This window comes from Primulina tabacum, chromosome 11 (genome assembly GCF_025594145.1).
Source record: "Primulina tabacum isolate GXHZ01 chromosome 11, ASM2559414v2, whole genome shotgun sequence".
NCBI lineage: Eukaryota > Viridiplantae > Streptophyta > Magnoliopsida > Lamiales > Gesneriaceae > Primulina > Primulina tabacum.
In genome coordinates, this window is record NC_134560.1 from 1246012 (window position 1) to 1262469 (window position 16458).

Consider the following 16458-nt stretch of genomic DNA (forward strand, 5'->3'; position numbering starts at 1 on the left):
TCTTACACGACAATTAACATACATTTCTCACGCTCAGGAAGAATGAATATTTAAAACATGAAGTTTACAAATGATCCAATTATGGACAGAACGGATGTCCTAACTATGGACAATTCAGCACACAAGTTATAACCTGAGTTCTGATATCATACTCAAAAGCTAGCTCGAAATTGAAAAATTGTCCAAATTCATATATATAACTCTCAAATGTTTCATCGATCTAAACAAGTTAGACAATAGACCAAACGCAAGTGAAATTGTTTAGTGTTGGTTTTAGTTGTGTTTCGATTCACCTGCTCCTCCGACACGTGTAGCGAGAGTATGTACAGTGTGTTGCAGGAAGAGAGAGGCAAATGCACGCTTTGAATTTGATAATCCAAATCTATAAAAGCCATTCAATAACATTGATGTGGTTGACCAGAAAAATACGTTGATGCATGTGAATTATGGAAAACATCTTGGAAACAACTCCTCATATTAACGATTCCCTGTAAACCCGCCATCGTTCCATGCAAACTGGCTCAGAGCTGTAACTCGTTGAGGAAATCTAAACAGATTGTCTTTTGTTATAACTAACCTTAAAAGCAACCCTTAAAAGCCAGTGGGTTGCTGTGTCAGCACGAATAACACTCCACCAAAGAGTGCAAGAAAACATACCAGTAAATCTCCACCTCAGACAAGCAAAACAGTGAAAGAAGCCCTCTCAAACATTCCTCCCTTCCTCGAAAACAACACGAGCTCGACTCTCATAAAGTGTTCGCCTTTGCTAATGCATATGGTTTCCAAGACCACCCTAGATGAGATGAAACAACGAGACGGCGACGTTTTCAAGAAATGTTCAATGGTTTCCGGTAACGAGGAGCAGCCTGCGGCACTTGTTGTTATACAAAAAACATCGGGAGATCTCCAAGTGCTATATCCGAGCCCTCACCTGATCGGGTCAGGCCTGTATCAGGACATGGGTCCTGCAGCAGTAAGAAGAGCAGCAGCACTCTGGGTCATCAAAAAATGATATTGTTCGGAGTCAATGAGAAGAAGATGAGTAGGTCTCCCGGTCAGGCCGGCTCAGTTTCAGGGGGAAAGATCCGTAAGTTGGATGGAGGGGAAGACATTGGAGAAGACCAGGGGCCAATCGGAGCGACGAGTCGCTTGAAAATCCACTTATATTCTTGGAATGCTTTGTATTTCTGTAGAGAAAAGATTGGTTTGGGATGTAATTTCGAGTATACTAAAGAGTAATTTAGGTATGTCAAGGATTGAGATTCGACGCCTCCGCATTGAGATTTAATTTAAGCCATGACGTGAGATCCAACGAAGGATGAAAAAATTAAAGACGGAGACTTAATTTATATAAAGACACCCACGTTGGTTGGTTAATGGGTGTTAATAACATCCATTAATTTTCGCCCACCAATGTGGGTGCAAGAATTAATAATCTTGGCTGACATGGCAGCCAAGAAATTCATCAGAATGAACGGCGTTATTTCGAAATTTGCGACGGTTTTTCGTAAACCGTCGCAAAGTGAAAAACGTCTGTTTTTTTTAAAAAAGAGGTCGCTATTTGCGACGGTTTTTTAACACCCGTCGCTATGTGCGACGGTTTTTGAAAAACCATCGCTAATTATTACCAACGGCTATTTTCAAACGGCAAAATTATGCACCAACGGCTATATTCGATTATCGTAATTCGTTTTCTTTGTATTTTGTGTTTTTTTTAAAGAGATTGTGTTGAATAATATTTTAAATAAAAGAGTCCAACTTTTTTTTCATTTCTTAATAATATTTTAATGAATATTTGAATTAAGTTATTTTTAAAATAATAATACTATTTATTTTTAGTAATATTTGTTGTAAAATTTTAAAAATATTAGAAAGATATTGAAATATTAAAAATAAAAAAAAATGAATAAGTGGACAGTGGGACTCATAAGTAATGAAAGTTGAAATTAAATAAATGTAGGTGTGTGTTAATAATGGGGAAGTGTTAATGTAATGAATGTGGCTCGTGGACCCCATCATTTTTTATGAGATGGAGAGCTATTAACATGGATTAATTCCAACGGATGCGGATGCCCTAATATATCATTCTTGTTCAACTCACCATAACTTCATGAAAATATTTAAAATAATTAATAAAAAAATCAAATTTATCTTATCCCATAATATGAAGAATACATGTATATATTTCTAAAACCACATAATAAAAATTCATAAACATAATTAATTTGGCTAGCAAATTATTCACATAAACTCAATACATGCACTTGCTTCCTTTTATGAATATTTTCAAAAATCTCGTATTCATTTACCACTCGTTTCATAATATGTTATGAGTAAATATCTTATAAGACAGTGTAACATATTTTTATTTAAGAGATTGATAAATCATACTCATATTTACAATAAAAATAATATCTTTAATATAAACACAATTTTTTTTTATGAATGACCCAAACAGAAAACCTATCTACAAAATTGATAAATTAAAAACATGTTTTACAAAAGATTTTGTGATAAATTATATAGATCAACATAACATTTGATTTTCTGATAATGTTTAAAAGATTTAAAATGCTCTCTTACCAATCACAGACTGTGCCACAATAGTTGGTTCAATATTACCTTAAACATGCATTGATTTCACGTACATAACAACCATAAATTAATTGGTACAATTGTAACTCAAATAGTAATTAACTGAAACAAATGAGCTGTTACAATTTATTTAAATAAGATTCCATATGTATGCACAGAGGACTTCGAAGCTTCTTTGGACCAAAGAATCGAATTGCATTGCTTTTGGCAAAAAATTACTCCTGCAAGATGGCCCTCGCCTCTCCTTAATATATGTTTCAAACAAGGAGATATGTTTTTTCAAACGATGATACATGTCTACAAAATCCTGCATAAAGATCATAGCAAACATATACACACCACACTCAGAGACCACGGGAGCCCTTGCCTTCCTTCAGGTTTCCAGTTGAATATGCGCATCTGTGCCAGCTGTGTGTCTTCTGCTCAATTTACTAGTTCCAGCGGCATGGTCACGAAAGAGTTTGATTTTGTTTTGCATGGCACGACTTCTAGAGTTCAGGTAGAGGCGGGACATTCATGTAAGTTGGATGGCTGCTGATGTGAAGGCCAATGCATGCGTTCCAGAGGACAAGGAAAGGGTGCTGGATGTGCAATATATTTGGGAACGTTATCGCCCGGCATTAGTACCGAAACTTCTCTGGCGTTGACTGGCCTCTGAGAAAATGAAGTGAAATGATTTGGTGTGACAAGAAAAATAAGCAAGCATTTTTGGAGTGAAATACCAACCAAACAGTCAATCTAACACTCTAAAAAGTATTCCTAGTGTGTGCGTGGATGCCAATTATTCTAAAGTCCCAAACATTCATGATCTTGTTTATACCCTCAGTGGGAGTCGACTCACAACTTTATGAGGGATTTATCCTTTGATGGATACATGAAATCAATTTATTTTTTTAGGATAACCGATGGATACATGAAATCAATTATTTTTTTAGGATAACCCGGGGGGGGGGGGGGGGGGGGGGGGTGGTTCAAATTAACCTTTTTCATATTATCACCAAAGGAAAATCTCCAGTCTCTCTTATCTGAGCAAAAAAAAAGCAACGTTCTTGAGCTTTATTCCCTTGTTGGATCATGTTTCACCAAATATCTGATCCGAAACAATGCCAGGTAAATAGAGACAAAAACTAGGAAATGAATGTTTAGCAATCATTTCGATTGTTCTAATATCCTAGACGAGGACAGAGCAGTGCAAATGTCTGTTGGTTGCTTATTGACTTCTACGCATAAAGAAGATAAATGAGAAACCATTACATTCTTTTATTCAAAGACCAATCAATAGGTGATAACCCCTACTTGATCCGTTGCAAAGGCAACAAGAAACTTCCAAACTTCATATATACTATCTATCGGGGGAAGTAAATGTATAACAAGTATGTAACGATCACCAGACACGTTCCCAGCGAATGTCTATGAGACTATAACCACGTTCCTTTCCTAGCTGCTATACCTCGGAATAACAATTCATAGTCACAAAAAAACACCAAATGACAATTGTGACACTTTTTTAAATAACTATGGATCATATGATCAAGGCCTCTATCAGATGCCTCTAAAACGTTCGTCGTCGAGCGTAAGTCACCTCACTCCACTCAATGAATAACACCTAAAGGCTAAAGCCCAAGCTTTTGGGATTAAAGCTCAAACTTTGGGGTACTGCTTTTTTCGCTCAGAGAAATGGAGTTCTCTCTAGACATGGTAAATCTCAGTGAACTCCTCCCTAAAAGCATAGCATAAACTAATTTAGATTGTCTAGAGAAAGTATTAGATAAGTCGACAAAGTCGTTATTCATGAAAAAAAGCAAAACATACAATTTTTTCACTTTTTAACAATTAATTTAAATTTTCACTCATGTAACTGGCATTTTTTTTGTCCTACGATGAATTTTTATTTTTAGTAGCGTAACTTTTTTCACTTTTGGTCCTATCTTGATCGAATTACATCATGGTTATCGGTCAAAATGACTAAAAATGAAAAAACATACAAGTGAAACGATAAAAATGAAAAAAAGATATACAAGTTATAATACTAAAAATTAAAATTCAGACCAAAAATGATTAAAAAAAAAAAAAGACAATCAACTTACACTACAGAAATTACAAATTCACACTAAAAATGGAAAAAATACAACTTTCATACCAAAGTGATTTTCCCCATAACCAACCAATCTGGGCACATGATTAAAGCTGGAAGAAAGACAATGAACTAACACAAAAACAAAGAATTTCAAGACCCGCAGCCTGTTCCCGGACCAGGGATTTGCCACGCAAAGAGTCATCAATATTTCTTATGATGGGACAAAAAGAGCTCACAAACAAAGGGGTGGGGTAGAAACATGGAATAGAGAAGAATATATAATTTAGGCTTGCAGCTTGATTTCTCATCAATGGAGGTACTAACAACTTCTTGAATGAGCCAAGTTTTAAAATTTTATAGTACACATTATTCTTCGTGAGTTCGTGTTGACAAAATCCCAGGAACAAGCACATGCTGTTATCTTTACTAAATTATTTTAAAATTTACGCTGCAGAAAACGACATGTACAATTCCTCTTTTCAATGAATTTTTTATTTATATGTTATTGCAATCAAGTTCCCGTAAAACTAGACTGTCTAAATGCTTTAGTTGCAGTGTAGAAAGTTGAAAAAGAAAAAGGAATAATAAAGAATTTATTGGATTTTGTCAGAACAGCAATCACCACAGCCTGCAAAAACAAATCGTTCATCCAAATTGCCAAAAAATGGAGCAAAACTATAAAGAAAGACCCAAATAAAATGAAGAGGGAGAAGAAAAAAATAAAAGAGAGGAAAAACCACGATAACTAACATGAATGATTAAATTGAAGATAAAATACTCACTTTCTGAGATGGGTACCCAAGTTTAGCATTGCCACCAACACGATTATGAGCCTCGATGTCTGATTGTAACCGGCGGCCACCGGATGAAGAGAGCGCCGGCGAGGTTGTTCTAAGAAACTTCTCGAAAATAGCCATGACAAGAAACATCGAAATGAGAACAGCGGTGGCTACAAACCCAAAAGAAATAGCATTCACAGAGTTATCAAACTGCGTCCAATTATCCTCTTTCTGCAGGTACAGCGGATAACCACTAGGTGCTGGTGGCAAACCCCCCAACCCCTCGCCTTCCCCTCCCATGACAAATTCCCTTTGCAAGATAAAAATTTCACCACAAGTTCACGTGTTAAAAGATTGTGTTGAAAAAATATTTGAGCTAACTTAATTTCAAAATCTATCTTAAAAAATAATTATTTGTCTATATATAATTTTCAATGATTTTATTTTATTAACGTGATATAATTAACATATTTTTAACGTCCAAAAATAAACATTTGGAATATAAAATTTAAAGTGATATAACTATGAGTAATCTATCAATAGAATTTGACCACTAATATTATGTTAAGATTAAAATTTGAATAAAACTCAACTTTAAAAACTAGCTCAAAGAGATGATTGACCGTGTCCATATATGTAACATCAAGAGATTTTATATGTTAGTGTTAGTTGTCTCACATCGGTTGGATAAAATACCTGGGAGTTGTATATATGGTCTTGAACAATCCTCCCCCCTTGAGCTAGCTTTTGGGGTTGAGTTAGGTCCAAGTCTCAATCTTAACATGATATTAGAGCTCAGGTTCCACCGTTATGTCTTGGACTGTCCATAGTTGGGTCACCTTTTTCTACCCATAATTAGGTCATTTGTAAACTTCACGCTCCAGATGTTCATTCCTGGGCGTGAGACAGGTGTGTTAGTTGTACCACATCGGTTGGATAAAATACCTGGGGGTTGTATATATGGTCTTGGACAATCCTCCCCCCTTGAGCTAGTTTTTTAACAACGATTTTAGTTAAAATCGTTGTCGTAGATCATTTTTTAAGCAAAAGACAACGGTTTTTATAAAACCATTGTCTTTTGGAGGTCAAAGACAACGGTTTTTAGGGTCAATAACAATGGTTCTGTAAAACCGTTGTCTTTGAACGTTTATGACAACGGTTCACAACGGTTTCATGAACCGTTGTCTATTAGCGTGTTTTTTTGGACAATCGACAACGGTTTTAGAAAACCGTTGTCGATTAGGGTGTATTAGCGACAGTGTTATCTAAACCGTCGCTAATTTCACATTAGCGACGGTTTAATTTGAACCGTCGTTAAAGTTAGCAACAGTATCATGTACAACCGTCACTAATTTGAACTTAGCGACGGTTTAGATTACACCGTCGCTAATCTTAGCGATGGTTTAGCTAAAACCGTTGCTGATATTTGCGACGGGACGGTTGAAAGACAACCGTCGCAAATTTCAAAAATTCGATCCCGCCTAAAATTCCCTCCATTTTCTTCCACTACTCTCTATAAATAACTGTAAATTCGCTCCATTTTCTTCCACTTCACTTCACAACACTTAAAATTTTTCTCACTTACACGATTTTACTACTTCACAACACTTAAAATTTTTATCTCTAACACGATTTTTTTACCACTTCAAAACAATTAAAATTTTTATCTCTTACACGATTTTATCACTTCACGACACTTAAATTTTTTTATCTCTTATACGATTGTACCAATTCACAACACAGATTTATTAAATTCTTAAATTTTTTTTATTTTACCTAAAATATTAGCGACGAATTGCACATGAATACCATCGCTACATTTAGCGACGGTGATTAATAAACCATTGCTAAATTTATCGACGGTGTAACAAACAGTCGCTAATTAGCGACGGTTTATATATGCTTTCCATCGCAAATATCATTTGCGACGCGACGGAAATATCATTTGCGATGGTTTTGAAACAGTCGCAAATTGTAGCTACGACAACGGTTTTTCATTTGCGACGGTTTTGAAAACCGTCGCAAATTGTAGCTACGACAACGGTGAAAAACCGTTGTTTTTGAGCGAACCATTTAACAACATTGGCTTTAACAACAGTTTTAAAAGGGCTACGACAACGGTTTTTGTCGTATGGCTTTTTTCTTGTAGTGGTTTGAGCTTGGCTTGTTTATAATCGAGCCGAGCTCGAGCTTTATTTAACGAATATATGCATGGCTCACAAGCTTATTCAAGCATTTATTGAACATAAACGAGCTCAATAAATATGAATTGTACATTTAAATATTCATTAAATTTATTAAAAAATAAATTATACATTTAAAAAAATATAATATTCTTATTAAAATTTGTCAATTTATTATAATAAATAAATTTAATAAATTTTTCTATATATTTCATAATTAATATGTTAAATCAATAAATTAAATATCAAAATTATTATTTTTCATCTAAGATATTACTTGTGAATTTACTAACGAACATGTTCACAAGCTAACGATTCGAATATTGTAGAGCTTGAACTTGGTTCGTTTATCTTAACGAGCCTCATTAAACAAGCTCAAACAAGCTTTTATCGAATCGAGCTTCGAATAGCTCACAAACGGTTTGGTTCATTTACATCCCTAATCAAAGCTAAAGTGTTGCCGTTATATGTTGGACCCAACCATAGTTGGATCACCCACAGTCTAATAAAATGTTCATTTTTGGACGTCAGAACATATGTTAGCTGTCTCATATTAATTGGATAAAATCTCTGTGAGTCTTATATAAACTTCGACAATCTTCTATTTTGAATTTGTTCTTAAGATTGAGTTGTGCTCAAGTTTCAATCTCCAGAAAAAAGCAAAACAAACGGACACTTCATAATACAAATTTAGAAACATTCATCGTGGATTATAAGACAGTAGTGAACTTTTTCCGTAGGATTTCTCGACGACAATGTAATCAAAGCAAGTCTCTTTAAATGGAAGCTAGCGCGAGATTCTTTAGTACGTAGAGAAAGACGTGACCAGAGTTGAAAAAAATCGATTGCCACAAATAGGATAAATCTTGCTTTATGAAGTGTACAAAGGAGAAGAAAGGGGTTGGAAATGATCTCACCTCCGTTTTCTGACAGTTGAAAGAAACGTCTTTTCAGTGAGGACCCTTCTTCCGCTTATGTATATTTGAGCGAGCGAGAGGGTTCGGTTTTCACTTAGAGGCTATATGCCGTTGACGTCTTTTACCAATCTTTTTTGCTTTTACTTTCCTCCTCAATTTTGAATCCAGGGCACTCTTAATTCTGTCTTCTTTAATCAAATATATAAATTTATACTATATTTAATAATTATTTTTTATTCTTATACTAATATACATCTATCAGCTACATTTTGAAAAACGTACAACTATTTTTTAATGTATTAAATAAGAATAAAATAAAACATTTGTATATAATTTGTTTTTCCAATGAAAAAAGAAGTTTATATAATCTGGACAGTGATAGTTATATAACAATCATTGAATGATAAGTTTTATTGTGGTAATTGAAGTTGTAGAAAGATAGATAAGAATAATGTGATTGCTTTAATTTCGGATGAACAATAATATTAATAGTAGGTCTTTTGTGAGACGGTCACACGAATCTTTATCTATGGGACCGATCAATCCTACTGATATTCACAATAAAAATTAATACTCTGGCATAAAAAGTAATATTTTTTCATGGATGACCCAAATAAGATATTCATCTCACAAAATACGACTCGTGAGACCGTCTCACACAAGTTTTTGCCTAATATTAAAATTCTTCTATATTTTCTAGTATTAAATCTTTGACCATTCAAATGGAGCGGGTAGAATCATTTGTAAGTTATAGGGATATTGTAAGTTCAATATGAAATTAAAAAATATATCATTTATATTTTTTTTATTATATTTTATGCATGATTAAATATGTGCAATATCTGGCTCTTTGCCTTGTCGACAAAATTTCTGGATTCGTATCTGCCCCTCACTGTCTCCTTTGATCAATGGCTTTCGTTGCTCCAATTACCTAAAACCACTTGCAACCGTTGATGAAACCATCAACAATCCCACTGGTCATATGGTATATACCCACATACATTGAAGCAGCCTCGCAAACGTTTTTTACATAATAACCAAAGAAGAAGAAGAAGAATTATTTTGTAGACCGGTTTTTACTGTGAAACCGGATAGGTTGAACCCCGGGGAACCCATCCATTATCCAGCAGTAACCTTATATTTTTGGGATGAAACTGAATTCGAAAATGAAATAAAAAAAGTTTAAAAATAAAATTTAATTAATTGATTATGTACTGTCATGTCATCTCCCGACACTTGGTGAGGTATTCAAGTATGAAGGGAAATTCAAGAAGAATTAGTTAAATCCTCATATACCCCAAGAAATAATCTATGTTTAGTGCGATGAAATGATGTCATACTTACCCATATGCAGTAACTTTTCATATTTAACCTAGAGGGAATAAAAATAAATAAAAAAATATAAGCAATGAGTGCTGCATATAATTAAGACAAGTAGTTAATGAACGATAATTAACACTACAAGCCAAGGCAAGGCTGCTGGCACGTGCATGCATATTCATGGATTTACCACTTTGAAAAGTGGGAGCAAATCCAAATGAGATATTATTAATTAAAATCAATAATTTGTTTATCTCGGATTTCATTACTTTGTTTTCTTTCAGCCAACATTAATTCGGCGCTAATTAAACATATGTTTCGTACTAAGTTGTCCCATTTATTATTTTATCTTGTGTTATTAAAGTACATTATTTAGATCTTCTGAATCTACCTTGTCAGCCAAAAAAATATATTGTGTATCACAACACATGCTAACCTAATAATTAGTATATATTGTAAATAAAAAAAACATAATTTTTAAAGAAGTATATCATAAAATAAACTTTAAAAAATAATTGTAAAAACTAAAAAAATTCATCTTATTAGTCTCAGGTACAAGTATTGGCCCAAGTAGGAGACTTTGATACTTGAAGCATAACATAAAAAAAATTTCTTTTTTAACATACACTTAAAATGGACTAAATCTATATTTTTAATTATAACGAATTATTTAATATTTATTAAAATATGAAATTACAGAAGGCTAAGAACTGAGGAAGATGGGTCCCATGCTGAAAATGGGGGTGTGGTTTCAATTGATAAGAACGTGACAGAAATGAGGGAGAATATATAGAAGGCATAAATGACTTTACGCTCAAAGACAAAATGAGAGATACATAAAAATCCACTTTTGCAATTTTCTCTGCTGCATTACCCTTTTTTTTTAAGGAAAACAAGTTCTATACAAAAAAAGAAAAAAGAAAAGTTATTTGATTTGATGTATCACAACATTGATTCATTATTTCAACAAAGGATGGAGCCATATACTTTATATCTTTCTATGTTTCATGCGGTTGAATATTGTATCATTAACTTGAAAAGAACAAGAAATTTTTTCGATCAATCAAATACAACTTACTACTTGTATGCACCATCAACACATAATATGTTAAAAAAAAAAATTTAGTAGGTCTCTCGTGAGACGGTCTCGCGAATTTTTATCAGTGAGACGGATCAACCCTACCGATATTCACAATAAAAAATAATAATCTTAGCATAAAAAGTAATACTTTTTCATGGATGACTTAAATAAGAGATTTGTCTCACAAAATACGACCGTGAGACCGTCTTACACAATTTTTTGCCAAAAAAATTATTAAGCACAATATTAACTGATTTTTTTAATATTATTATTATATTATAATTATTCAACCAAGAAAGCACATTCCTAAGTTGGTACTAGGAGGGATACATGATAGTGGCTTGTGCATGCAGTGGATCCAAAGCTGCGTACACAAATCTAAGCTAAAAACAGCATTAAATGATGACGATGTTGATAAACAAGGTACTACGAAGCATTGGGAGTTTTCACATTTACTGCTGCGAAACGGAGGAGCTTTCAAGATATATATATAGTAACAAATTTGATGGTGACGTAACCCTGAAATGTGGGCTCTTTTTCCCACTGCTCTCCTCTCTCACGCACAGTGTGTGAGGATTGTTGGAATTTGAATCCCCCTAGGCGATGAAAAAGAAAGTGTAGCAGCTAGTACTATTACTGGCGAGAAGGCTGCAGCTAGAAAGTAGAGCGAAGCAGATTTCGCCAAATTAAAAGACCAAAAAGAATTGTGATTTGTGGTGTTTGTCTGTATTTGAGTGTCTCCCCATTTACATTATGCAAAAATCGTGACTGTTTCCTTGTTTATTTTTAGATTTGTGGATACCCAACTCTTTCATTTACCAAAAAGAAAAAATAGAAATACAAAGAATCTCTCATTGCGCAAGTATCAACCATTTAATGTGATTCTTGGAAGAACCCACTAGAGAATCAGAAGAATGGGATTTATAAGAAGGTTCCCGTGGTTGAAGAACTGCGGCACGAGACATTGCAGAAGCTTATATTGGAGAACGAAAGCGATATTGAAGAAGGCCATCAGAAATGGGGGCAACAATCGTCGGCACTCCAAATTTCAGTATGATCTTCACAGTTACTCCTTGAATTTTGACGATGGGTGTCGTCAAGAAGTGGAGGAAGCGAAAGTTTTTCATCTGATCGAAATTCAGGAATGTCCAAAAACTGCATTTGGATTTATGTTGTATGGGTTGAGTTGTAGAGATTTGAGAAGACTTCTTGAAATGGATGCTTCATTTTATAAGTTAAACTGTTCGTATTATTATCGTTAATTTGCAGCATGAGATTTACCAAAAGCAGTGGCAAAAAAATAAGGAGAAAACAGAGTGAATCTCTTTCGCCGTTTTCAAACATAAAAGATTTGTACACTTTTGAATCATTTGTTATGTGATTAAAAAGTCTCACCGTGTGATTATACTCTTCAATCCACAATATTAAAAAAAACCATTAAAGAAAATTCGTTGTTACGGTAATGGGAAACATAATTTTAGGAAAGTGGTTGAAACTGAGATTTATGTAATTAGTTTTTCCTAGTTTTAAAAATGAAATTGTAATTGCTGAGAAATGATCAAGAACCAAATACTTTCAATCCACGACACGAACCTCTTGTTCCTTTGCTACTCAACTTCGTTTAAGTTGCATATTTAATTTGTTTGTGTCCCAACTTATAATTGTTTCATCGATGGAAGATGATAATTAGTCTCTCAATGAGGGGAAAGTAAATTATCGAGTGACACATTTTCTTGCTCAATCATGAATTTCACTAGTAGTCTTTCAACACAAGATTTTCGCATGCGCATATTACCATCGTCGTGCGGCCGTGCAATCCAACATGCCAATATAATTATGAGGTTTCAAACTTCATCAATTTATTATTATGTATTTTGCTTATTTACTATAACTTCTTCACATTTAAACCTTTAGGTCAAATCTTCGGCAACAGTCTTTATTAATTAGCCTATAAATTCGCGTCTTCGTATAAACCTCAACTTCAATCTCCTTATCAGTCCTGATTAAAAAATCGATCATTCAAACACCCAAGAGTACTTTGAATCAAACCGAATTAATTCAGAAACAAATTGTTATTTAATTATAAAACTATATCGTAGAGTAGTAGTAATTCTCTTGAGAAAATACAAATTACTCCATATTCACCCCCTGCATGCAGCAGTCTTACCTCAATTTTTCTCATGGGGCGACAACATATTCATATGTATGCAGGGGCGGAGCCAGCCCTGGATAAAAAAAATAGTAATTATAATATATATGTAATTTTAACCTACATTATAGTTTTGTTGGACCCATAAAATAATTATATTTAATAACATAGCCCACTAAAATAATTTTCAACCCATTTAATCATAAGAAAAATCAAATTACTCTATAAACTATAATTTTGGAAGCAAAGACTTTGAGCTGAAAAAGATTGTACGGCGGTGGACCTCGATTGAGTTAGCACAAGGTGAAATGATTGTTTTTTGCGACTTAATTGGTTTATTCCATTTATTATGCAGAAAGATTCAAAATATGGTTTAGTTGAGTTTGTAGTTATTTTTTAGCTTATGTAGTGATGAATTCATAGAAGATTAGATTTTTGTTATGTACAGAGCTTGATATTAACTTTCGTATGATGTATATTTTTAGTTGTTTCTGGATTTTTTGTTTTTTTTTTTAAGTAAAATCGTGTTAAATTTGTGCACACGCAGAAGTTAATAAATGATTTTTCAATGATTTGTTAAGTGACAACGACATATTATTTTTGAGTTAATTTGAGTTTTTGAGACGATAATAAATGGTTTTACAAGGGTTTTAGTAAAGTGAAATGCTTATATCATTGTCTTAATGTTATTAAATTCTCAATATGTGTTCATTTATCCTATTTAGGTGCTTGGATGTTATTAATTATCAAAGTTAAATTTGATGCTCATTTAAAATATTTGGTGACAGCTTCTGCATCTTTCATTGGTGGTGATCTTCTCATCCTAGACATGTGCTAATAAAATTTGATTTGATTTAAATATTCATTTTAGAAATCAACAATCGACGAGTTTTATTTGATGAAAAACAATATGATACATCTTCAGTAGCTTATATCTAGTTCATGTCACTGTTAAAATTTTTTCTGGCTACGCCTCTGTATGTATGTGTGTGTAAATATTTATTAGGAATATTTGAAATCCATTCCAATTATTAATAACGAAAACTTAACTAAATTAAAATAATGAAATCATCTAAAGGAGTAAAACGGAATTGTTCGAAAATACAACACAGCGCCAATCAGAAGCAAATATCATACCACAGCAAAATATATGTACCAAAGAGAATCGCAAAATTGCATGGAATCGGCATACTATGCGATCCAATATAAAAGCATTTCTTCTCTGGGAACCCAACCGAGAGGTACACACAAGTACTGCCATTTCATCAATGAAACTGGATAGAACTCATTCTGAATATATATTTCAAGCTGTGTCAGGTAGCAAACTGTATTATATACTGCTTAGCTAGAGATAGTCCAAAGAAATCCATTTATGGATAAACTACCACTAGCTAACTCAGCTTAGGGAAAATATTTAACAACAAATGAATGAATGAATTATAAAAAACTGTTATTGGTAGCTTTTGTTCGTTTATTTTCTTTTCATTTCATTCCAAGTTTATGCTGGTTGGTTGGCCACTTTCGCATTGTATCTTGTGGAATTAATATTGCTTTCTTGATCAGGAGAACGATGAAGGTTGTTCGTCTTCCTTATTATGCTCTCTTCTTCCACTTCAATTAAATTCTCGATCACCGCATTTGTCGTACTTGCGAGAAATTCCGGCCAATCCCTGATTAATTTACACATATATAATATGTAATGTTAGATCACAAAAAGTTCATTGAAGCATGTCAGATGCATAATTTGAGAGCCCGGCAGTTATATATACAATACGTACCCTCTCGACGTGTCAAACGTTACCCCGACAGTATATTTTGCCTCTTCGAGGGCCCGTCTAAACTTGTCGAGCTCGTGAGCGGGGCAAGATCCGTCATTCTTGACCCGAAGTTCCGAGGGTTTTATATCACAAAATATGGGGATGACCTTTTTCCTAGACTCCATCATGAGGTTCAGCTCATGCAAACAAAAGTAGGAGTCGCAATACATGGGAGAAAAGACGGCCACCCCCACCTTGCATTCACGAATTGCTGTGTCAATCTTGTCGAAAAGCTTGTCCCCCGGCTTCATGCTCTTGCTATCCAAGAACGGGCAGAGCCCTAGGCGGTGGAGGTGGTGGTACAACAGCCCCGCCACGTTCCTCTTTGTGTCGACCCCACGGTGGTTAATGAAAACGTTGCACGGGAGAGAAGGCTGAGCTCTTCGGCGGAACTCGCGCAGAATGTGGCGGGAAATGTCGTTGATCCTGGCGGCTGAAGAACGCTGCATTGCCCAAAAAAGAAGTTGGTAGTTTCTGTTTTCAAATTGTAAGTTGCTAGCAAGCTAGAATCAATTAATGAATTTTGTTTTTAACGCTGAAAGGGAAGGTTATTTATAGTGGGTTGCAGAAAGGTCTAGGGTTTGATTTTGAATGGAAAAAATTTAGCTGTGCACGTACTAATCAGAACGTTGGACTGTATGAAAACCACGGGGCATATATTTTGACAAATTATGAAGGAATTGAATAAAAAGATTGACTCCACAGGCCTTTCTTTCATCTCTTCAGGTCCAGAACTTGTAATCCTTCAAACACGCTCAGTTAATCTTTTTTGGACGAGCTTTTTGACATTTTAATAACATATATATCAGAATTCAGAGAGTTGAAATTATGCAAATATTTTCACAAACTCACATATATATTACGTCCATTCATAATTAATATAAACTCTCTCCTGAGTAATTGACACACACACACACACACATATATACACTAATCGTCTATGATATTTTTTTGCCTTTTTTAATATCTAAAATATACACCACTCTAGCTAATTTACCCATATCTTCAATAGCCGTATACGATTTTTGAATTAAAACGTATTGTGTCTTAATATATATATAATTTTAAACAGATCGATTTGATATATGCGGTGCTACTGCTAGCTAGAATTTAATTAAAATTATGGGGTTTACAAAGTACATGATATATAATGACTATGTGATGCAGAGACGCATTCTTTTGATCAATTAATGTGATGTCTTTCCCCAAATGGAGAAATCGAACCCTTCTATCTCGGACACCCGCACGACTTTCTTGGTCACGTAATAACTATAGAACAAACGGTCTTTATTATGTGTTAGATAATTTATAGTGTCCTTTTCTTTATTTTTTAGGACTAATCAAATTTATTTAATAGTTGGAGCTAGCTAGCTAGAGGTTGTCAAATGTTTTGTCATCATATAGCCACAACATTTATTATTTGGCTAGATCTTAGCATTTATTACGTGTTAGATAATTTATGTCACAAATATATATATATATATATATATATATATATATATATATATCCCTTTTTTGTTTTTTCATAAAAATTAAGAAA

The 16458-nt window shown here is 33.9% G+C and overlaps 1 protein-coding gene and 1 long non-coding RNA gene across 2 annotated transcripts; both read right to left on the reverse strand.

Annotated features, from left to right (window-relative positions):
- Positions 1-2712: 2712 nt before the first annotated feature.
- On the reverse strand, positions 2713-5852 carry LOC142519473 (uncharacterized). Its single transcript, XR_012813772.1, has 2 exons — positions 5455-5852; positions 2713-3249 (listed from the first exon to the last, which is right to left on the reverse strand). It is a non-coding gene; the product is annotated as an uncharacterized LOC142519473 (long non-coding RNA).
- An 8747-nt stretch (positions 5853-14599) lies between these two features.
- On the reverse strand, positions 14600-15367 carry LOC142518378 (putative 2' cyclic ADP-D-ribose synthase BdTIR). The gene is made up of 2 exons (XM_075621140.1): positions 14880-15367; positions 14600-14771 (listed from the first exon to the last, which is right to left on the reverse strand). The coding sequence occupies exons 1-2, from the start codon at positions 15365-15367 to the stop codon at positions 14600-14602; spliced, it is 660 nt and encodes a 219-aa protein (XP_075477255.1).
- Positions 15368-16458: the final 1091 nt, after the last annotated feature.